Source organism: Manacus vitellinus, unplaced genomic scaffold (assembly GCF_001715985.3).
Source record: "Manacus vitellinus isolate BGI_N305 unplaced genomic scaffold, ASM171598v3 scaffold_59_pilon, whole genome shotgun sequence".
NCBI classification, from domain to species: domain Eukaryota; kingdom Metazoa; phylum Chordata; class Aves; order Passeriformes; family Pipridae; genus Manacus; species Manacus vitellinus.
The window spans coordinates 2,329,320-2,352,833 of record NW_021940681.1 but is presented as its reverse complement, the minus strand read 5'-3'; the positions used below and the strand labels follow the sequence as shown (position 1 = coordinate 2,352,833).

The window sequence follows — 23,514 nt, the reverse complement described above, 5'->3', positions numbered from 1 at the left end:
TCCTGCGGCGTGTGGATGCTTGTAGATGATTTTGTTCCTGGGGAGGTGGGAGCCGGGAAAACTGGGTTTCCTTGTGGGGAAGAGAGGTGATTGACTCAGCAAGTAACTCGCTGCCTGAGAGTAACATTTTTAGGCCCTGTGGACCACCTCAAAGGTACGGTGTCCTTAGGAGACGCCACCCTTATGCGTGGCATCACTGATATGTAAATATACCGTATGTCCGTATAAGTAAGGTTGAGTGTGTACAGTTGGGATTACCCTTGAAAGCAGCATCCTGCTTTGTGTGGTATCACACTGAAATCTTTCACCTCTTTTCCTGCCTTAAGTAAAGGTTTTCAGAAGGTTTAACTATACCCTAGGCAATGTTAGCAAGGTGTCAGCTGGAATCCAGTAAATGGTAGGAAGAATAAATACTGTTCTTTGACCAAGCTCTCAAATACAGCATCCTGTGGGGAAATCCTATTGCAGTGGATCTTCTTCTGATGGATTCAGCAAATCCTTTCACTTTCCCCTCTGTCTCCTAATCTTTGTTTTTTAGGATTGGCAAAGAAAACTCATGTTACAGGATCCTGTCAAGCGAAGTACCTTGATGTCCTGCATGTTGGCTGACTGAATCTCTGCCAGGCTTGGTCATGCAACACCACTCCTGTTTCCTGATAAAGTGAGTTAGCTGCCTGCTTACCAGAGGAACAAACCCAAGAAATACTAATCCTTTGCACCTTAAGCTAAATTGCAGTGCAGCCTTGATGAGTGAGGTAAACTCGCTGATAGTGAGCATTTGGTTCCCTTTAGACCTCAGAGGGTTTGTGATTGAACAGTGGCTTTGAAAACTAGGCAATGTGTGTTGATTCAGTGTTTCTCTCTCTGAAGTGCATGTATTTTTGTATTAATCCAAACTATCTACCATAATCAACCACTACTATATAGATTAATACAGTCCATTGCATGGTAATGGATAGTTTAGAAGGAATCTGTCCATTTTTATTAGCTTTCATGTCTGTAGTAGATTAGAGAATGTGCTGTCCATTTCTGCTGCTTGGTTCTAGGTTTCATATATATATATATATATATCTATCATGTATGTATACACACATGTATTGTTCTAGTACTTTTCTGGGAGAAATTCCAGGCTACATGCCTCTTAACATGTTGGTGAGGACATCTTTATTTTTTTGTTTTAATTGCAAATTCCCTACTGGATTTATAAACCCATCTGCCAGAAAACAGACTTTGCATCTGGTTATCTGCTATTGAAATTCTAATTGGCACATCCATACAACCTGAAGCCTCTGCCTTCTAAGGAAAGTCTCCTGGCACAGACTTTTTGAAGGCTCTGGGAGTAATTTGCAAAAAGAATTTCCAGCTATGGCGATGAAAAACATCGATGCTGAATGCCTGAAAATGTATCTAGGGATGCATACCTTGGATTACAGGGTTAGCTAATGTAACTACTTAGAAACATACTAGCAGACTTTTTCAGTTGTGTGTTACTGACTAAATTTTCAAGGGAAAATATTGCAGGGACATTAAGGAATGGAGATGTTCGTTTAAAGCAGTGCGTGTTGGAAATGTCCAAAACTTTGCTTGAAGGAAGTGTGAAGAATTGATTTGTTTGGGTAGAGTTTCTTGCCTAGTATACAGTTTTGCTGATGTTTCCCCATGCTCTGACACATAGTTAGCTGAGTATGTGCTCTGTGTGTCATCATCCACACTTGGACACAGTTTTATAAACTGAAAGTGCCATTGAGCAAGTCCAGCTAGAGTTTATGCCAGCATATTTGCAGTGAACATTTCTGGGGGAACCTAGGTGTAGGAGGAAAGAACTTGCTGCTCTGCTGTGTTCCCACGAACCAGGGTACTGTATTGTCTTGTTTCATCCTGGCCGCTGTGCGTGTTCCGAGTGATGCTGGGCTTGTGGCTCAGAGCAGTGGTGGGGATGGCTGGGTGTCATGCACATGCATTGCCCTGCGTCCCTCGTCTCCATATGGAGATGTGCATTGTCTGCGTGTGAGTGCTGAACAGCCAGGCTCAAATCCATCTGCTCTGACTGGTTTCTTCTCTCATCCCTGGATGCCACATATAAGCGTGTTCAGACATTGCTAATGCAGTACGTTTTAGATTTATCCTTGCCTTTTAATTGTTGCTTTGTGTTTGATACAAACTTCTAATACCAAAAGCAATTATGCACTGGGAAAGCCAGAGGAAAAAGCAGTCAGTTCACTGACACTTGCATATAGATCCTCAGCTGCTGTGCATTGCTACAACTCCTTTGCAGAGCAATGACAATCCACACCAGCTGGCCATTTTCCCTTTTAAGTGTTTAAATTGGGATAGGATGCCTTTCTTAAGGAGATGTTTGTCCCTATGTACACAGCTGGTACAAAGTCCATTCGTGTGGTAGATGAGATACCCTTCCCACCCCTTGTTAACACAGTAATTGTTGGACGAACCTCTATGGTTTATGCTGCACCAGGAACCAGACTAGATGATCATTGTGGCTTTTTTCCCTCCTACCCTTAAAAGGACTGTGAGGGCAATATCCCTGCTGTGAGTGCTGTTGCTGGATACCATCTGACACTGTGTACTCTGGCTCATCAGGGTTGTTTCCCTTTCCAACTTCCAGCCTGTTCTGTAGGTCTAATCCTTTGTCATACCCCACCTGTCAATGATACCCAGCCTGCTTGGGTGTGGAAGGGCTGTTGACCTTGTTGACTGGGAAGCCAAGAAGTCCTGAGAGGTATCAAGGATTTAACACATTCATTCCTCCAGTAATTTTTGGTTCCCTTTCTACATCTTAGACTTGGAGCAGTCAGTGGGGCTTGTGAATTGATAGGTGTGGTATTAGTATGCTGCTGGCACTGCAGGGACAGTAATAATGCTGAAAATTGGTGCAGGCAGGACCTGGTTGCACACTTTGGAAATGTTGTTCACAGCTCCTCCAGCTTTTGACTGCTGGCAATCCAAGTCAGTCAATGTGCAGGTAAGGTGCCCAAGGTGCCTGTGGTACAGCAATTCGTTCAGGAAAGGACAACTTATCTCCAGCATGGTATGGGGACCCCCTTCTTGAAGGAATGTTTGCATGGACATTGCTGCATGTTCCTGTGAACAACTTATCCAACAAAAGCAAGTGGCAAGAACTGCAGAAGTGGGTTTTAAAGCTCAGTGGAACCACAGGATTGCCTTGCTAGTGTGTAGAGTAGCATTTAGCTGAGGGTTCTGCTTTGCTGTTACTGTGATTTTACTGGAATGAGGTTTCCTTAGGGCAATTTTGAATGTCCATCAGCATAGGTGCAAAACTTCTGACGGTCTTCTGTTGCCTTTGCTGACTTTATTTTTCTTTGCTGTTCTGGGGCATGGCCTCAAGGATCACGTCTTGGGTTTCAGTGCTGAAAGGTGGGCATGCTACTGCACTGATACCAAGCTGGTGCTGTGTAGTGTTTGTCAAGCAAAATGGGACTGAAACACTGTCCCCAGTGGCTGCAATTACCATGGTGGGAAAGCTGGTCTTTAAATGCACTTGGCAGAATGTGAGTTCTCTGGATTGACAGTGTGTGGGTCTGGATTCTCCATCACATCCTTTCCTCCCGTTTTACATGATAGCTTGTCAACCGTTTGGAGAGCACACTGGGCGCTTGTTTGTTTGTTTTTTTTCTTGTAGGACAGTGTGGTATGAAGAAAGGAACAGAGGGCAGAGAGCCAGGGATATGGGTACTTTTTTATTTGCAGCCAGCTGGACTGTCCCCCAGTGCATGTGACAGGACCCACAGTCCATTTGTACTCTGCTCGAGGAACCAGCTGGTCCTCCATTTGAGCAGGAGGGTTGCACAGTCAGTGCAGGTCACAGTTGTGTGTCTGGATTATCTCGCTACATCACCACAGCTCCTGTCACCTTTGCTTGGGGAGTCTCAGTTAGGCTGTGTCTTCTAAAGGACAGCTAAATTGTGTTCTGCAGACATGGCTATGGAGTGTCCAAGCCCCCATAGCTGCCTCTGTTATTCCCTAAGTACACAAAGAGGGAAGAGAGGTTGTCTGTGTGCAAGAGCCTTTTATTAATTTACTGAGACATTCAACAAGTCCTCTTCACAACTATCACTGCTTCTGCTAACAATGACTGCCCGGGAGGGCATTGGGATTGCCTTCCCTGAACTCCATCTGACTCTGACTTGGTGCCAGGCCTGGAGAACTGCTTATGCAATAGTCCAGGAAAACACTTGAACCTGTACTTCTGATGTACCCTGGTGTCCTGGTTTCAGATTTGTTAAAAAAAAAAAAAAGGTGTGGAAGTGGAGGGGAGTGACTTGATAAAATTTGCATTGAATTTTACATGTATGCTTGGGTTGCATTTATATTTGTTTGGCTTGGGGAGACTTTGCAGCACTTTAGCTAAATCTGGTTTTAAATCCACTTAAGTTAAACTCCTAGCACAACTTGTGTGTGAAGACCAGGATGAAATCTCATTAATTTTAATAGGATTAAGCATGTTCTTTTGCTGAGTCTTCCCCTCTATCTTTTTTTTTGTTTGGCTTCTCTGTATTAAAAAGCAGGATAAACCTTTCCACTCTTCCACCTCTTTGTGAAAATGCTTTATCAGTCTCAGAGAAATGTCTCTCTGGTTGCATACAATAATATTTTACACATTTTTTTCCTATGCTTTCAGCTGTAGTCCTACTGCATCCAGGCTTTTATTGGCTTTTGCTTCCCCTAAAGGCACAATAATTCCTGGCAGCAAGAAAACAGTTACAAGTGTTTGCATGGTAAGTGTCTACACTCAAAATCATTATTTTTCCTTTTGCTCTCTCTGGATAGATTTGAAACTGCTGTAAAACAAGTCAATTAGTAGAGAGAAACTCTGTAGAAGTCAGCAGGAACTGAGCATGTGCAGATGGGTGAGGGCAAAATTAATCCCTGTTCGTGAACTGTGAATAAATTGAAGAACAGGAAATAAAGGTAGAAGTGTTATGAATGCAAACTGGTTAAAGGGAAATATTTGGGATCTGTCTAAGATTAAGCAAACCATTAATTGGAGAGGAGGCTGTTTCGTGCATTTGTGTTACCTTTTCATTTCCTCATTTCTCAATGTACATCATGCCCTAAATGTCAGTATTGATTATTTTGATTTGTATGTGATTTATGTTATAGGAACACTCCTCTTCCACCACCTCTCCTTCAGAAAATACAAACTCCACAGCAGGTATTTCTGGATATTCCTGAGATGCTCTTAATGGCACACTTAATAAGCATATGCCTTCATAGGAAAAGTAAACTGTCTTATAGTTATGTACTAAGATGGATTTCAAGAGACTTGATTTTCATTTCCAGCTCTGACTAGTTCCTGTAGCTATATGCAAATGACTCAGTCTTCTCACACCTATAAGATAAGGGAGGGTTGGTCTGTCTTACCTGCACTCCACTCTTTTGAACTGATGCCCTGTTGTTCTGTGGGCTGGTCTGTATTACAAAGGTTGGGCTGATGTTTTTGTCTCAGCAAAGCTCCTTCCTTGTGAGGAAACTTTACATCATCAATGTGTTGTCTTGCTGGCAGTAGCATCTAGATTTAAATTCCTGTATCTAAGTAAAAAAGGAGAACATAGTGGAAAAAAGCTTTCTGGTTTTTTTTCCATACAATAAACAGGAGACTAGCTTATTAAGGGGGCTAAGGAAGGGAGTTTCTGATGGATGAGAAATGCCCAGTGGTATCTTGAAATTCTCCATGTCCAAGCAAAGAGTATTTATTCCCTAGATCATAGAATCATAGAATCATAGAATGGTTAGGTTTGGAAGGGGCCCTAAAGATCATTTAGTTCCAAACCCCCTGCCATGAGCAGTGATGCCACCCACTAGACGAGGTTGTTCAGGTCCCTATCCAACCTGGCCTTGAACACTTCCAGGGCTGGGGCATCCACAACTTTTCTGAGCAACCTGTGCCCATGCCTCACCACTGTCACAGCAAAGAATTTCTTCTTAACATCTAATCTAAATCTCTCCTTGTCCTTTCACTGTCTGCCTCTGTAAAAAGTCACTCTCCCTCTTTCTTATAACCCCTTTTAAGTACTGAAACACCACAATGAGGTCTCCCTGGAGCCTTCTCCAGTCTGAACAGCCCCAACTCTCTCAACCTGTCTTCATAGGAGAGGTGCTGGACACAGCACTCCAGGTGGGGTCTCACCAGAGCAAAGTAGAGGGGCAGAATTGCCTCCCTCAACGTGTTGCCACGCTGCTTTTGATGCAGCCCAGGATACAGTTGGCTTTCTGGGCAGCAAGCACACATTGCTGAGATATGAATTATATCTTCATTTATGATGATTTTTTTTAAGGGCTTGCCAGCAGTTTATATTTGTGTTGTAGAAATGACAGGATCCACGTGTTCTGGCTGTAGTGGCCATGAGATGAGTTGGCATGTACTGTGGCTGAAATGCATCATGGACAATGTCTGGGGTATAGCTGACTCTAGTGGCCATGTTTTGGTTGGTGAAGCCAGCAAGGGAATGCAATGTCATAAGCCTGCCAGCAGTTACATGACTCAGTTTTATGCAGGTCACAGGTTCCACTAGTTCTGCTAGACTTACTCTCATATATAAAGTTAAACACCTGCTTTGTGTGTTGAATAATTACTGCCAAAGACAGATCTGCTGATGTGGAAACACCTGATAATGTTCTTCAGGGACACGCTGCTTGAGTTTGAGTTTTGAGTTGAGCTGTGATGCAGGTGGCTTTTGTTACCAGCTGACTTGATAAGCAAAAGCAGGAAGTTTTGTTTGCTTGCTATTTAGCAAATAGCTTTTAACTGAATCCCCTATACTCATAGATTCCTGTTTGTTGATTTTCTCTCATTGGAAAGAGAGCAAGGTTTTCTAGGCTTTGAAAATCTCATAATGTGTAGAAGTTGGATATGCATTTATGCACTGAAATATATTCAGTGAGGTAGCAGAAGTGGATTTCTGGTGCTGATAACCCATCTTCATAAGGAATATCTGAATGAAAGTGTTTCAAAATAAAATATAAACAGAAAATGCTAGTGAGGTGAGGTGGGGGGTTTTGTGAGTTTTGGTTGCTTTTTTTTTTTTCCCCTGCAATATTTGCAGTATTGGCAATATTTGTAAGTGTTCTTTCTGGGTGTTATGTTCTGCACTTGGCCCTTGACCCCTCTGAAAGTTGAAACAGATGTCATGCAAACTGTGGTAAAGGCAAGCTGTCCCTTGGGAACTGACCAAAAACTGCAAACCCTTCTACTGAATGAGCTCTTAAGTTATTACATGACTTGTGACAAATTTGTTTGCAGTAAGTCAGTAAGATTACACCTGCAGAGGTCCCTTCTGGAGTTAAAATACATGCTCCAAGATTGTGATACACAGCTGACTCAAGCATTCACATTTACAGTTGTTCTGAGTAAGATATCATGAATGGCATCCAGCTGTAACACTGGATTTCATACGGCGATTCATCTGCATAAAAGATGTCTGGATGAAGGACAGAAATTGTAAATATGTGTACAAATTTATTTCGGTATTTTTGTCTCATCTCCAGTAAAGTTATTGCTGGAGAAAAGTGTTTTAAAAAGCAAAGGCTGAAGTGGTGGGCATGCAGTTTAAATGGCTAGAGATTGTTTGATATTGTAGATGTTAATATGCATCTGTATAGGTAGAGAGTTTTCTGTAGTTGTATGTCAGTGCTAGAGGATTTGCTAAGCAAGATGTGACATGTAATTCCTCTTAGATGGCTGTCATAAAAAAAAAAAAAGGCAAACAAAACCAACTCCAAAACCCCCCAATGCATGCTGAGAACAGCTAATCCTCACTGAATTAGTTTTTCTGCTCTGTTATCTACTTGGACAGATTTACCTTGTATGATATGATTTCAGGCAATTGAAGTGAAAGTGCCTTACTGTAAAATGGCTCAGGTGCCTGAGAAACTGAGTGCTGAGACAGAAGCTGGATTTTGTTGGGAAGCTGGTGGAGGCAGAAGCACTGTTTTCTAGGGCAGAGGAAGCCTTTAATTTCTCCACACTAGCAAAGGAAAGTTGTCAAGGTACTTCCACTAAGTGCTGCAAGTACTTGACTGTTCGGTTACATTAGTGAAACATAATGTTTGTGGTAGTTGTAATCTCTCTTGGTTAGATGGTGAGATTCAGGTATCCCCATGGAATAGTTTTGGAGTTCTCCTCAGCGACATCAGCAGAAGACAGAAAGACAGACTTTCTTCTATATCGAGCTCAGAAAGGTTCAGAAGAACCTGCTGCTGCCTGTGCTCTCCCTCTTCCATCAACGAGGGGCTCTTTGGTGCAAAGACATTTGTACTGGAAAAGCTTTGAGGAGCTCAAACCAAACTTATTTTACTTTGACTTATTTAGCAGTTTTTGAGCATCAAGACTCAAAGCTTAAATGAGTTCCCCTGAAACTGAAAAGAGAGAACCTACAACGAAGTAGCTGCTGCCCTGCTGCCCTGTAGGAGATGAGATACCCAGGAGCTGGGCTGAAGCACTTCTGCAGATGCTGCCATGAAGTAAGGAGAGGGAAGGATGTTTTTCCTGTAGGTTCTGATAACCCATAGGTTTACATTCATGTTGGTGAATACTTATTGGCTATGAAGAACCTGCCACAGGGAAGGTCAGCAAGGTTTAGGAAAGCTGCTACTGCATTTGATTTTTATTTTGTTTAGAAAAAATAGACTTGGCTAAGCTTCCCCACCCTGCCCTGTGATTTCCATGCCTTTCAAGCTGTCAAAATCACAAAGCAAGGAGGCATGCACCAACAAACCTTATTTGGTATCACTATAAGTGTGTTCCTTGCTTGAAGACTTTAGGAAGAATCTCTTGATTTGTACTATGTATTTGTGATTTATGTGTAGTGAAAAGACCCTCAGTATCATATTGTATTGTGATAAGATAAGCTGGAGTGTCTTTTTGCTGCATCTTACCTGGGAGATCCTTGGTATGAAGCTACCTTTGTTTTTTAACCTGAGTTGTTCGCTTAAAAAGAAGAAACCTCCTATAATCTAGTAGCCTTCAGAATGTTTTGCTTGTGAGGATAAGGGAAGGTGGAGGCACATATATTTTGATTAATTTTTTTTTTAATTTGTATTTATTCTCTGTATTTCAGAATATGCACAAAGATCCTATTTCCTTGCAGAAAGGAGAAACAGCCAAAAATGCTTTCCTTTCTTCAAGTTCTTTTAGCGCTGAGCAGAAGTTTCCTTTCAGTCATTGCACTGGGACCATGTTTGGCTGTTTCCAGGCTGCCTGAACTTTCTTTTCAGTTTCTGAGCTCCCCACAGTACTGCCTGATGCTTTTGTAACATAAGGTGCCATCTCTGCTGTGTGTAACTCTGCTGAAAACCGTGCAGAGGCTTAAATTCCTGAGGAAAGTTGCAGAACCTTGTGTCCTGGATGGAGATGGGTCCTCTGTTTCTACGGACCTAAAATTGGTGTTATGGCGACATGAACCCATAGAGGAGCATAATGATTTCTCAAAAATATCAGGAGTGAAGGATGGCATTTCAGTGAAATTTAACTTGATCTGTATTGCCAGGAATTTGCTGATTGTGGTAAAATTCTGCAGGGCAGGAGGTGGGTGGGTGACCAAACTTCAACAGTTTGGCAGTTTTACTTGCTCCAAAAGTAACACTTGGTTACTTGTACCTTCAGGCTGAAGTTACTGCTTGTTTAAGTCTCTGTTAGCTCCAGACTTGTCAGTTTTGAATTTAATAGCACCTCAGGCACAATTTATTCCTGTGCATGTGCACTGTGCTGGTTCTAGCTTCTAATGCCATCTGTCAGCAACCATGAACCACCCTTGCTGCAGAGTGCCTGATTCTGCAGGCACTTAGAAAAAGTCATGAGTTTGCCTTTTACCCTTCTTGAGCAGCTTTGCTCTGTATTAGCTCAATGGCTGCCGAGTTCATGTGGGAGCCACTGGATGGTTCCTTTGAGGATCTTGTTGAAAGCCGTTTAATTTGAAACACGTGGTATGAAATGCCCTACATTTGATCTCCTGTTCCCATGAGACAACACCATGTCTGAAAATTTGCTATCTGTTTCAGGTTCAGATCAGACTAGGGAAGGTTGCAGTTGAGCCATAGTACATGTTTTTATTGCTTGGAGGTATTTTTGTTGACAGATTTATTGTTCACTCACAGCTTTATGTAGTTAGCCTTTGGCAGTTCACTTTTCTGTATATTAAAACTAGATTGTTTCAGATATTTCAAAACAAGGCACAGTTTCATAAATCAAATAGCTGTCTGATCATTTTTCACAGGAAAAGTGTCCTGCTGAGTAGTATTTCTCAGCATTGGAGCTGCAGCACATGGCACTAATATGGGGGAGAAAGGATGATGGATGGGTGATGCTGGTTTGGGGTTTTAGGCTTTAACATTTATTTCCTCAGAGGCAAAGTTTTGTGGCCATGAAGCCTCAATGGTGACAGTGTGGACTGTCCTCAGCTGTATAATCTGTCTGCCTTGTCACCTGAGGGAGGAATACAGGTGGGGAACAGAGGCACAGAAAGATGGAAATGGGTAAAGCTGGTAATACTTGAAACAAAACTAACCCCAAAAAAGCACCCATAAACCCCAGTGTAGCTAAATTTGCCTGTTGTGGTTTAACTCCAGCTCACAACTCAGCCCCACAGAGCCACTCGCTCAATCCCACATGGAGTGAGGGAGGGGAATGGAAAGGTAAAAGTGAGAAGACTCCTGGGTTGAGACAGAGTTAGTAGGAAAAGCAAAAGCTGCGCTTGCAAGCAAAGCAAAGCAAGGAATTAATTTGCCACTTCTCATGGGCAGGCAGGTGTTCAGGCATCCCCAGGAAAGCGGGGCTACATCATGGGTAACAGTGACTTGGGAAGACAGACACCATCACTCTGAACATCCCTCCCTTCCTTCTTGTTTCCCTGGCTTTATATGCTGAGCATGATGCTGTACGGTCTGGAATATCCCTTGGGTCAGTTGGGGTCACCTGTCCTGGCCGTGTCCCGTCTGACTTCGTGTGCATCCCCAGCCCAGCCTCCTCGCTGGTGGGGTGGGATGAGAAGCAGGCTCATTCCCTGAAGCTTGTAGATGCTGCTGTAGGCATTGCAGTCACCTTTCCTGTGGGGTGTGTGTCATGCAGATTGATAGGAGATTTAACCGTAGATGGAGACTACACTACAAATTGAAGGAGGTGGTTTATATTTAGGGGAGGAGAAGATGTATAACTTTATTGCTGCCTAATTAAAATGATTTTGCTTATTGGGCTGTTGTCCTTAACCGATTCTAGTGTGATGCAGTCTGTCTAGGCTTTTTGGCTTTGTAGGATCTTTTAAATCTCTTTTTTGTGGACGTGTATTGGGAGAAACATCAGAAAAGGCAGAAGCAAACCAAACCTATGTCCATCCAATACCCTATTTTGTCTGCTGCAGCAAGGAGTGTGCTGCTAATGTGCCAGCTTTTCTGTAATACATGGCCAGCTGTGCCATGTTAACTGAAGAATTGTGTAGGAGAGGGGATATAAGAAATGAACTTCTGGATCTGAGCTGGCAATGTTTTTTCTCCGAATTGCATTTCAGAGCATGTGTAACTTGCGTCCTACTGTTGCAGCAGGTCATCCTCTAATGCTCTGCTGCCGTCGCATCAGCCCCAGCTGTTTATCAGATCCAACTGGCTGGTCAGCATTCTAGCCTGGCCAATGTATCTACGAGATAGGACTCATGATTTCTAGGCACATTTTCCTTCAAAACTCCCTCTGAAAGTATGGAACTGTGCACTTTCCACCTCAGTCATCTTTCTACGGGAGCATTTTGTTAATACTGGAAATGATGGGGGCATGGAGAGCCAGTATTGGGGCAAAAAATGGGCCTTTGATTGTTGTATCCTGGTTTTCCAAGGAAGTGGGAATGCTTCACACTGCGCAGACATCTTAGGAAGTCAAAGGAACTGTGTCCAGACCAGGGACCTAGCAATGTATTTCCCCCTCTATAATCTGTAATGCTTCTCTGCTTCACAGTCTTTTCATTCTTTATTGTTGGTAGTATGTTACATGTTGTAGAAACAGCTTTGCAGCCTGTCAATAACTTTCTTGGGGAGCCAAAGGAACTTAATGGCTCTAAAGCTGCTGTTCAGAGAATCATATAACTTCGTCTGGTCATGCTCAGCTGACATTGGGTCAGCTTCATGTACCTTTGGTGCTGCCCCTTCTGTCTCCAGACTTATCTTCATGTGCATCTTCAGTCTTGGAGAGAAGCTTGGGAAGCAAAGTGCTGCTCAGGATTGCAGCGCAGATTCCCTGTCTCCTATATTCTTGCCTTGATTTACCAAACGAGGTGTGCTTGTCTTCCCTTAGCAAAATCTAGTTGAATTCTGTTTTTCTAAAGAGAGTAATACAGCACTTGTTTAGAGGGCTGACAACACATCAAGTGTTTAGCAGCAAATACAAGTGGGAAACAGGCCTTATGTCTTCTCAGTTGGACGGGAAAGTAGCATTGTTGTCTGCAAAAGGTATCCCACCTCTGTTTTCCCTGCTCTGTTGATATACTGAAGCTAGAACATTTCTTTGCTACTCTTTGACCTTATTCATACCTAGTCCATGCACACTTGTAAGAATAAATTTTGAGGCAGTGTCTGCTGGCTCTTCAATGACAGCTCAAAGGAGCATGTGTTGCCCTAAATGATTTGCTTTGCACACTTTGTACCTGTGATCTCTAACACCCACACTCCCTCTTGCCATGGGTTTTTTTTGTCTAGTTCTACATCTCTTTTTTCACCCTGCTGCAGTCCCTGTGTGCACCTTGCAGCTGCTTAACCACAAACAACTGAGTCTGGCTGGGAGGGCATGGAGGCAAGGCATTTATCTTCCAGAGGCTTCTCTTTGCTCTTGAAACATCACCCTAATCATTTGCTTTGAAATAATACTCTGCATTTTTTAATTTGTACAAATTCCTTGTCTTGAGCCCTGTGAGATCAGCAAGAAGAGAGGAATTCTTTTGAAACCCAGCGGGCAGTATGCTCTGGATATGTGTGTACATTGCAAAGTCACCAGTCATTCAGTTGTTGACTCAGTTATTTTAGTTATATATGCTAAGTTATAGCCACAGATGACAAAAGTGAACTTTACATTTTTCAGAGTGCAGTCTTTTCCCACATTTTATTTGTTGCTGTCTTCTGTGATTTTTTTTTTTTACTTTTAATTCCCTTGGGGATGCTCTAAAAGTGAAGAAGGTCATGCTCAGAGTGTGAATTTTGCCCCGATTTCTCAAAATTAATTCTGATGGGAACAGTAGCATTCATCTCTTCCATCATATTTTCCAGACAGAGAGTGGTTTCTTCTGGGGATCAACATGATTTGGAGAAGGTTTAATTAGTGCTGTTCTGGGTTGTAGGTGTGTGGAGTGGGTGTTCAGTGGGGTCTCTGAGCACAAGTGGAGCTATGTGGAACTGGCTAGAAGTATGATGGGAAGGCAGAAATACAGCTTGTTGCTTGTGATTATAAAAGGCAGTTGTTAAATCAGGAAAAGTGATCTGCAGGTAATTGTAACTCTTGTTCTGGATGTATGGGATTGGCTAAGGTGTAAGAGGCCAAAAAAACCCACCTCTAACTGGAGGTTCTGATATTTAATACAGTATCCTAAGTGCTGTTTGTACTGCATTAAAGTATGACTGCATCTGGTTATCCCCTTGCTGGACTTGGAAATGAGCTCTTTGCTTCTCTGACACACTTATAGTCTGTGCATTACGTTTGTCTACTTCACATGCTCAGTCTGCAACCTGTAAAGGGATTTTTATAATTGGCTAAAGAACACTGAGAAGTGTTTTAAGCCTCTAATTTTGGATTGAGTGTCTTAGAGGAGATATTATCAGTTGGCCCCTGAGGAGACCATGTTTATTGAGAGGGAAAGGGGAGACAAATCTCTTGTGTGTGAGCTTGGCTAAACCACTGTTGGCCTAATCCAGAAAGGCTGCCAGGTACTTTGGAAGACGTGAGAGTCATGTACTGGGGTTTTGCTTTCCTCTAGAGTCATTGCAGTTGAGTGGAACCAAAGTCAGCCATGATGGGAAGGACTTGTAGTGAATTAAGGTGGTTGAAGATACAAAACACCTCTTTGCATAGGGGACAGATAGCTAAGTTAACGCAACAGCTTCAAGACACTGAGGGTGATCAACATTTAATCTTAAAAATATCTGTGGTACTTGGGTTGGTTCAGTTTTATTTGTCCTAATATACTGAGATTTTAACTATAATAATAATTATAGTATTTATTCATAGATATAATGCTGCTATATCTGCAGTTTCAAAATGCGGTGGAAGATGTTTATTCTTTGAGGGTGGTCAATATAACTAGAGAATTATTAGTAAAGGTAGGAAAAAATTCTGTAATAAGTGTTAAGTGTTTGTTTTCATTGCTGTTATTCTTTACTAGTTTATTTAAAACAGTATATGCATACATTATTGCACAGGCAGTTCATTCTCAGGGTCACTTCTTAGGCTGTAAAATAATGCTTCTTGTAAACACTTTACCTTGAAAATGGACAGCAAAGAAAAGCTGCACTCTAAAATATAAAATTTACCATTAATTATGTATTTTTTCCTTTTTTTTTTATTTTCTATGGGTCAAATACTGCTTTCTGCATCTCTGCCTAGGACTGTTGAACTTTAAAAAAAAAGTGCAGTTATTTTGGCACGTTGTGGTGGGAGTGCAGGTTGACAAACAGTGTTCTGAGGCAAAGTACCTACACTGTCTGTGAGAGAACCCAGTTCACTTGCTGTAAGTTAAAGGAATTTTTGCTGTCTGCCAGCAATAAGGATCTGCCTGTTCTAGGAAAAATCTTTTGTGGGCAGAGTTACTTCATGTCTTCCCTTGCTTTCCCACTTGCTCCCAGTCTTGTCAAACTGCAGTTTTCAATTGTTAATCTGCAATTTATGCTAAGAGTGACAGCAAGAGCATGCTAATGGCTAAGGCAAACTTGTAGAAGTGTCTTGTAATTTGGAACAGTGGGAAAAGTATTAAAGTTAGCTTACCTGAATAGCACAAATTAATTACCAATAAATTACCAATCCCCTGACAAAAAACGTGGGGCTGCCTTCCTGAGCAGCTGATGCCAGTGTAGCGTGTTGCCAAGGCTGTATTTGTGTATTGCACAGGTCATCTCCTCTTCTGTGCTGATTCATTCAACTCCTGCTAAGGTGCACTTGGGAGAGCAAGTGATAAGGAATGACAGAGTCAGTCTGTGCTGTGCATGTGTAGTGTGAAATGGAGAGAGACCCTCGTGAAGCTGGTGCTGGCTGGACACCGGGCGTAGTCTCTGGTACACAGGACTAGATGGGGCTGCTGAGCTGCCTTTCCTTGCCAAGACTTCTTTTGTTAGGTCAGACTTAGAAATATTTCCAGCTGCCAGTTGGGATGACGCGAGCGTGAACTTTTGGCTGCACTGGGAAACCTGCTCACACAAAGCAAGTGCGACGCTGTGCACACTTGCTCCAAGGAGAAAGCTGAACAGGGGTGCATGAGCTAAGGTCAGCAGTGCAAGTACCCTACAACCCAGTCAGTTTGGGCTCCCCTGCTCTCTGGGAAAGCAGAAGATATAGAAATGCTCCATCTATTTTCAACAGGTAAAATAACTCTCTTTACTAGAATAAGTGGGCAGGAAGGAGACTCTGAGTTCCTTATGGAATTTGTAGGGTGACTAGAGAAGCTGAACTTGAGGCACTGCAGTTTAGTATCGAGTTTTGTCCCCATCTTTGGCTCTTTGACCGTCCAGTGTGGACCTGTATATTATGTGTCCTCTGCGAAGCTTGGGGTACCTGTTTATATTTCACCCCTTTTCACACAGGGTTATTTTGAAGCTAAAACTGTTGCCCTTTTTGGGGCTTGAGGATATAGAAGAAGAAGGAAAAATTGGAAGCAAAAGTTCCATGGTAGGAGGCATCAAAATGTTGCGATTTGTGAGTCAAAGCTAATAAACGTTATTTTGGGCTTTCTTGGAGGGGAAAAAAGGCTCTCAGTCAGATTCTTAAATTCACAAGTGTAGTTGGGACTGGAGTTGAGAACTCAGGCCGAACCTTCTTGCATGGATGGCTAAATCAGGGTCTTACGCACATTACTGATGACTGTTAGATGTTCTTCACTATGGTATTTATACCATTCACACATGCTGCTCATTCTGTGTTGTGAGCTGCCTTTGCAGTCATCACATACATCCTTGAGATGTCACACAAAGTTGAATCTCAACACCCTTTGAAGGCTGTGACATTTCATAAAAGCAGGATGAGGACTAAAGCTTGCTTCAGTGATGAGGAAGAGGGTTGCCCTTAAAAATTACTTAGGTCACAGCCTTAAAATTGGTCTGGTTCAGGCTGAACTGTTTGGAAGCTCATATAAAGCTTTAAAAAGCCTCAGAAACAGGAGGGTAAATCCAGACAGAAGGCAATGATCTGCTCTGATATCAGCTTGAGCTGCTTCAGTGACTTCAAGGATGAAAGCACATCCATTGGGACAGAGACTTGTGTGTGCATTGATAATGAAGGAAAGACATTGCCTATTGTTTTATGTGAGGAAATGAAGGCTTGCTGTGGGTGTGAATCTTCTTCGTAACAGTTGATGTGTCTGTGTAATGTCTTGGAAGATCTGAAATAGTGGCTTTTGCTTGTTTTCAATCAAAGCTTCCTGTAGCTGTCTGCAATGAGCAGGAAAATCAAAGCAGAAATCAACCTTTGGTTCTTGGTTTTGACTGACTCTGTATAAAGGCAGGGACAGGACTATAGTTCCCCATATTATCAGTGTACTCAAACTGGTGTACACCCTTCTGCTCAGCCTGGGAACAACATTGAGGGTCCCAGAGTGAGTCAAAAGGCATCATATCTGTGCTGTCATATGCTTGTGTGCTTTGAGATTGACTTTGTACCCATGGCTTTTGACTTAAGCTGTCCTTCATTGGGACCTGAGAGAAGAAGAGCAAAGTACCTTTTCCAAAGAAGGAGCCTCTCTGTGAATTTGGGAATGGTCTGTACTCTCCTGCCTCTGCGTCCATGCTTGTTTGTGGTCTGTAATGATACTTGCCTGCCTTTTGTACGTTTTTTTTTCTATTGCTGCTGATAGGAATATAGAAAGTTTTGTTTTGTTTTGTTTTGTTTTTTTTAATAGGTATATTGCAGTGGATCTGAAGTTGATATAAGAAAGAATTGCTTCTGGGAAGAGAAGCCTCCCTGTAAGGCCAGCCCTGAAGATGTGGACTGCCATTGTATTCTTCCTGCTGATTTCCTTCTCTATATGTGAACACAGGTTTTTTACCCTAAAGGGGAGAGGAGTCCATGTAGTGCAGATAAACAGGCTTACAACTGAAAAACAATGCAGGGAGGCTTGTCAAAGCCCAGGTGCTTCAGGTGAGGTTCTTGTCCCTTAGATGTTTTCTGTTCCTTGAAGGTCTCCACTGCTCCCCTGACAACTTTCTTTCTTAATTCCAGTTGTTTACGGGCTTTTACAGTTATGCTTCTCTGTGCAGTGCTGTAGTGCTAAGTAACTTCTGACAGCTTTGGTTAAATTGAATCCAGAACAACTGTTTCCCAGGGCCCTTCTAGCTTCTATAAGAAACAGCATGCATGTGCTCTTGGTGTGCACTGATAGCGTGCAAGCAGTGTTAGGTCACTTGAATTGAAGAGTGATTATTCCATTCTGCCAGATGTTTGCAAGTAAACAGTGCTCTTGTAGACAGCTGCACTAGAACGAGTAGTCTTTGTTCCCTGCTATGTTTTTCCTGCCTTAGAAGAAACTACTTGTATCCCGCAACTGAGCACAGGGTTAAACAAATCTGGCGAGATGAAAGCCTTCTGCTCACTACCTCTGGGATGTCTTTATAAAAGCATTAAACTTCTAAATGAGTTTGAGTTGTCCTTATGAAGGTCTCAATCCTATCTAGCCACACGTGAAAGCTCAAAAAGCTGGTGATGTTGTGGTGAAGATGAGGCCTTGGCTCAGGTGAATGAATATCTGACATTCAGATTGTTAGGAACATAATAAAGATGCTGTTTTTAATGGCCAGGAGTTTCAAAGCTGTAGTTCAAACATGAGACATTCCTTCATAGTGGAAAGAAAGTACCTTTATAAATTGTTTTATTTAGGAGATAAAGTAAGGGTGAGTTTGTTTCCCAAGGCACTAGGGCTGTGAAAGCTCCAGGTTCTGTTTTTTAAGGTGGTACACCCTAGGCAGATGACACGTTCACACTGACTGTGCTGACACTTAGGGTCTGTAGCACTTCATGTTGGTGTGTTCCACCTGACAATCTCTAAATTCTATGCACGTGTCATCCTTAACCTGATATATTGATAGGGTAGAAAAGGTAATCAGCTGCCTTTTCCAGAAGAGAAACATAAAGAATTTAGTTAGTATGCAATAAGGGCTGCAACATGATTTGGCTGTGTGGTTGGCCCTGTTGCTGACTTTAACCACTTCGTTGTCTCCTAATCTGTTAGTACAAAATAAGTCCAGTTGAGTGTTAGCTTTGTTGAGCAGAGGGTTTGAGCCTCTACAATTAGGTGACCCATTCCATTTCGGGAAACCATGTGAGACTGAACCCAAAAGCATAAACTTTTCTAAGTTTTACATTCTGTATTAAATGTACTGAAGCAATTTAATTTCTATTTGTTACTTGATGGCTGGTCTGTTGCACTACCTGGTGTCAAGGGAGGTGGAAAAGATAGAAACTCTTGACATGAATGTATGTGCAGAGAGATCATCTGGAAAGAAGGACCTGAAATGTTTTTATTTGTTATTAGCTTTAGGGTTTAAGATCAACTTTACTGATCTCATTCTCCATTCTCATCTTCCCCAACAATATTTTTTTTGTGTTTTCTGTCATTACAGACATGGGACCTGAGGCTTAGTTGTCAGAATAGTTACACATATGTAACTGTTGGTAAAGAAACAATAGATATTATTTTTTAAGATATTATAGTTTTAAGTTGTAATCTACAGTTGCACAGGGAGATGTCTTCATAGCTACATTGCTTGGAGAAGTGGAAAAATAACATTCTCAGCTGGTTAGGCACTCTTCCATAGATGTGATTTGTACCTTTGCTGACATAACATCAGTTACTTATGGAAGTAGTGCAGCTACCACAGCAAAAAGGGACCTTTTGAAGTTCCCTGGTCCAACTCCAATTTAGATCTGTCTGTTCAAGAACTGATGGAGAGACCTCTCTGGCCCCCAGCCCAGCGTTGGAGTGCCCTTGTGCTAGAAACTAACTTTTTCCCTTGATGTTGAGTTGGGATTTGCTGTAAATCATCTGCTTCAGGCCCTCAGACGTCTAATAGTCTCCCTTGGACTCACTCCAGTATTTCAATACCACTCTTGTAAGCTAGAGAACCCAAAACTGGGCATAGTGTTTAAAATGCCTCCTCAGTATTTGCTGGAGGAGGTTCATTCCTTCCCTCAGAGCCTAGTTATGTATACGTAGACATGTAGAAAGAAGTTAGTCAGTTCAAAGGGATGCCAGGAAAGCGATTTTTTGCTGTGATGAGTTTATTTAGCTTGTGTTGGGATTTGACTTAGTAAAAGACAATTTCTGTGATGGCTCCCGTGGCTAATGGTATCATTATTCAAAGAATGAAGAGTGAATTTCTGTGTAACTCCAAGCACTGAGACGAGAGCTGTCTCCTATGAGTGATGAGATGGATGTCTACTCAGTTTTGGCTCATTTATTCTTTTTCCCTCAGTAAGATATGTTGATGAATGCTAGCATTTACATGAGAACAAACTGTAGTGCACTTTCTTTGTCCCTGCCTGGGTGAGTGAATTGCTGTTGTTAGGAGATGTTGGTACCAGAAGACAAGCAGGTAGGTAGGCTGCAGCTCCTATATTGATTTCATTGGCTTTCCAGTTATTTTTGCCAAGGCTGAGTCAGGATCCTTTTAAGGCCAGACCTTCTAGTTATTGTGTGGGTTTGGGGGGGGTTTTGTGGTTTTGTTTGTTTGTTTGTTTGTTTTTTCGAATGCTTTAATTAAAGCTATGAAGCAGCATGTTTGGTATGCTTTGTGTAGCAATGCATTTTATCTGCTGTTTTCAGGAAACCGTCACTGTAATTGGTCTATGCCCTACCAGAACCACTGCATCTTCTTGCAGTGTCACCAGCTGAGTGTGTGCCAAAATGCTGGAGAACAAGACATCAAAGATCTACTTGGAGGTAAAGCCATGTTTCAGGTTCCTGGTGAATCCAGGATCCTGGTTCTTTTGCTTTAAATGCCTGTGTTTAGACCTTGATAGGCTTTCAGCTGAGGGAGATGGATTGTGAAATGCCTGTAGGATAATTCTGTAGGTAGAGTTGATTGGAATAACCACGACCTAAGGTTTCTGGCACATGCAGGCTCTGTCTTTGAATAACTTTTGTAGCTGTTACCGAGTAACAGTTTGTTTCCATGTTGAAGACATCGTTCATTCAAGCCATTTGCATGCCACACGCTGTCCTTGTGAAAATAAAGTCATAACAGATGTATTTATATTTTTTTCAGAGAAAGGAAAATGTCTTGGCATTGTTTTTCTCTCAGATTGCCAGAATTTTGTTCCAGAGTCAACAGGCTGCTTCTATAATCAGAGCAGCAATTGCTCATGGTGACTTTCCAGTGCCAGGGTATTGAATTTTAATTAAGTGACACAATAACAAAATGGAGCTTATTCGTAATTGAGGAACCAACCTTTTAAAGTATGTTTCAAGGAATCACTGTACCCCAGTTTAAGAGTTTGTTCATGGTTCTTTTGGGTTGACAAAGGTTTCTCTGCAACACACCAACCAGACCTGTGATAAGCAGATGGGGTTTATGTCACTATAAATCTAGCTCACTAGTTGTGAAGGAAATTATCCTGATGTAGGGAGGTGTAAGTGGGAATTTCTGCCCGTTTTTGAGAGGTGAAAATTATGAATCTAAGCCCAAAGGCTTTGTCAATGATGTGTAACTTTGAAAGCATGAGTCTTCTTCTCAGGAGCTGACATTTGTAATGCTGCTCCTGTTGATAATGTGCTTCTGCATTGTAGCTCTCTACTTGATTACTCCCCTTTTGTGAAATTAATTCCCTGGTTGGGTAAATACTAGAGGTCTGTGGTAAAAAAAACTGAACCAAACCAAAAATCCTCAAAGGGATTATGTGCAAAAAAGACAGGGCTGGGGGGGCTGAGTTTTCATGTTCTTGCTGAATTCAGGACTGATTTATTCCAGTTGTACTATGTCTACTGCAGAATATGTGTTGTGGTGTGCATGTTGGGGGGTTGAGGTTAGATTTGAGCTTGAGAGTTTTATTCTTACAAAACTCATTGTTTTTGTCTTTTTGAAGAAATTGTCAGCAGGAAATGGGAAACAGTCCTGTTTCCCCACCAAAGCTATCCACAGAAAAAGGAGAGGATGCTGAATGCACAGGTTGACCAACACAGTGTGGAAAACCTGTTTTCCTCAACTGCTCAAACTCACAAAATTCATTTGAGGCATTTGCTTGGGTTTGAGAATGAAAATGTCACAGCAAATACAAGCAAATCAATTACAAGCAGTGCTACCACTCCTACTGCCCCAGCTGTAACGACAAACATTACAAATGGAAGTGTCTTCATTACCACTTATGAAACAACTGCCAAAGCTTCAAATGCCCCTGGAGGTTCTGATACCATTGCTAAAACCATGCAATCCACTACCTTTTCTCCCACTTCTGGTAACATCTTTTCTTCCACTTCCAGCCATGTCGCCCAGATTGTGGTCACCAGCCAAAAATCAGGAAATAGTAGCTCTGTCTCAGTATTGTCCCCCACTTCTACTTCTGCTCCCCTCACTGTTACTTCTAAGGCAGGTACTCAAACAGAGCAGTCTAACCCAGCTACCACCACCACCACCAGTGCTCCCCACTCTAACAGCCCCACCACTGCTGGAGCTGACCTGAAGACACTGACCACAACATTGACCACCCTCATCCCACAGGATGCAAGAATATCTTCCACTGCTACCAGTCATGCCACGACACTCAAACCCTTGGAGAGTTCTCACTCTGCGAATCCACTGCATGTCAGCACACTGCCAGCTCTAAAACCAGAAGCAAGTACAAACACAGGATCCTTGAGTGAATCAACTTCTCTTCTGGGCTCCACAAGAGGTGCCATGGTTTTAACTACAGCCTCTACGGTAAAAACTACGACTGGGCACGGGATAAAGTCAACATCTGACATCTTTTCAACAACCATGGCTCCAACAGATGCACCCAAAACAACAGCTTTGGACCTCACAGAAACTCAGGACAAAGACAATGAGTACGTTCTCATTGCTGCCGAGCCTCTGACTCAGTACTTGGTGGATAAAAGTTCACTTCTTGCAGTGCTTTTAGTTGGTACGGTTTTTTTCATAACTGTTATAGTTCTTTTCCTCATGCAGGCCTATGAGAGCTACAAGAAGAAAGATTACACACAAGTGGATTACCTGATCAATGGAATGTATGTGGACTCAGAGATGTGAAGGGGTGGGAATAATACAGTAGGCAGAGAGGTGGAAAGGAGTTTCAAAGTCTGCCTGACTTGTTTTTCCTTCCTATTTGCCTATAACACAAACTGAAAGTGCTTCCAAATTTACTTCTAGTGCAATTGAGGAGAAATGCCATGTACTGTATTAAGAAGAAAAAAAATAATTTTTTATTTAACTGTGCAAGAAGTTGCTGTAAAAACATAAAAAGAGGAATAATTTTTAACATTTTCATAATGCACAACAGCTTTGGCCATTATTTTTCATTGCAAAACAAACCTAACAAGGGGTAAGCTACCACCCTCTGAAAATGCTCTAGCGCTTCTTCAACTGTGCAAGTTGAAGTTACACTGCAAGTTCCTCGTGTTCCATTTGTTTCACATGTGCTCCTTGGAAAACAGAGCAAAGGATGCTGTCACCTTTTGTGAAATGCTCCCAAACAGCCAGATGAGAAGTCTGGAGTATTGTTGTAACAGGGAACTTTTAATCCAGTGTGTGTCATATTTCAGTATGCTTCTTGCTTGTAAAGAGGTCTGTTTACAAGGTATTGTAAACCCTGTTTACTGCTAACCTAAGATCTCTTTTCACCACGGAGTGGATTACTGTGCCTCTGCACTTAAATGATCTTATTTTTGTATTCAGTCAATAAACGGGACCCTGGAAGGGCATATTTTGTTGTGTTTCTGTTTTCATTCCTGTCCCTGCTGGTTTAGAAGCAAACAAATGGGCTTTTGGGGCTTAAGCAAATTACCTGCACTTCAGTATTCCAATTATGGGAGCTTTGAAGACCTCACTGAAAGCATGGACATGTCTGAGAAGATACTCATCATCTTCCAGAGTACTGCTTCTATAATTTAAGACCAGTATGCTACCAGTCTCCCAGGTATGCAGACCCACTTATTGCCTATTATCTTTCATGCTTAGAGCATCAGGCTCTGTTTTGGTTTTTCTTTTGCATTTAGGACCAGCACAGAGTTCTTAGTATTTTGGAAACTTTATTGCACATGCAGTTGCAACTTTCCTCCCAAGATCTACATTTGAAAGAATGAGTAGAAAACACTTGATTTT

At 42.1% G+C, this 23,514-nt stretch overlaps 1 protein-coding gene across 3 annotated transcripts; it reads left to right on the top strand.

Moving 5' to 3' along the window:
- The first annotated feature begins 543 nt into the window (after positions 1–543).
- LOC103754182 (uncharacterized protein C11orf24 homolog) lies at positions 544–23,116 on the top strand. 3 transcript variants are annotated; one of them, XM_018082088.2, is made up of 5 exons: positions 544–661; positions 4,658–4,754; positions 17,106–17,344; positions 20,025–20,141; positions 21,284–23,116. In XM_018082088.2, the coding sequence occupies exons 3-5, from the start codon at positions 17,188–17,190 to the stop codon at positions 22,441–22,443; spliced, it is 1,434 nt and encodes a 477-aa protein (XP_017937577.1). In that variant the 5' UTR covers positions 544–661; positions 4,658–4,754; positions 17,106–17,187; the 3' UTR covers positions 22,444–23,116. The 3 variants fall into 3 exon arrangements, with proteins under 3 accessions (XP_017937577.1, XP_017937578.1, XP_008918219.2); XM_018082089.2 differs by lacking the exon at positions 4,658–4,754; XM_008919971.3 differs by lacking the exons at positions 544–661; positions 4,658–4,754 and adding an exon at positions 5,140–5,191.
- The last annotated feature ends 398 nt before the right edge of the window (positions 23,117–23,514 follow it).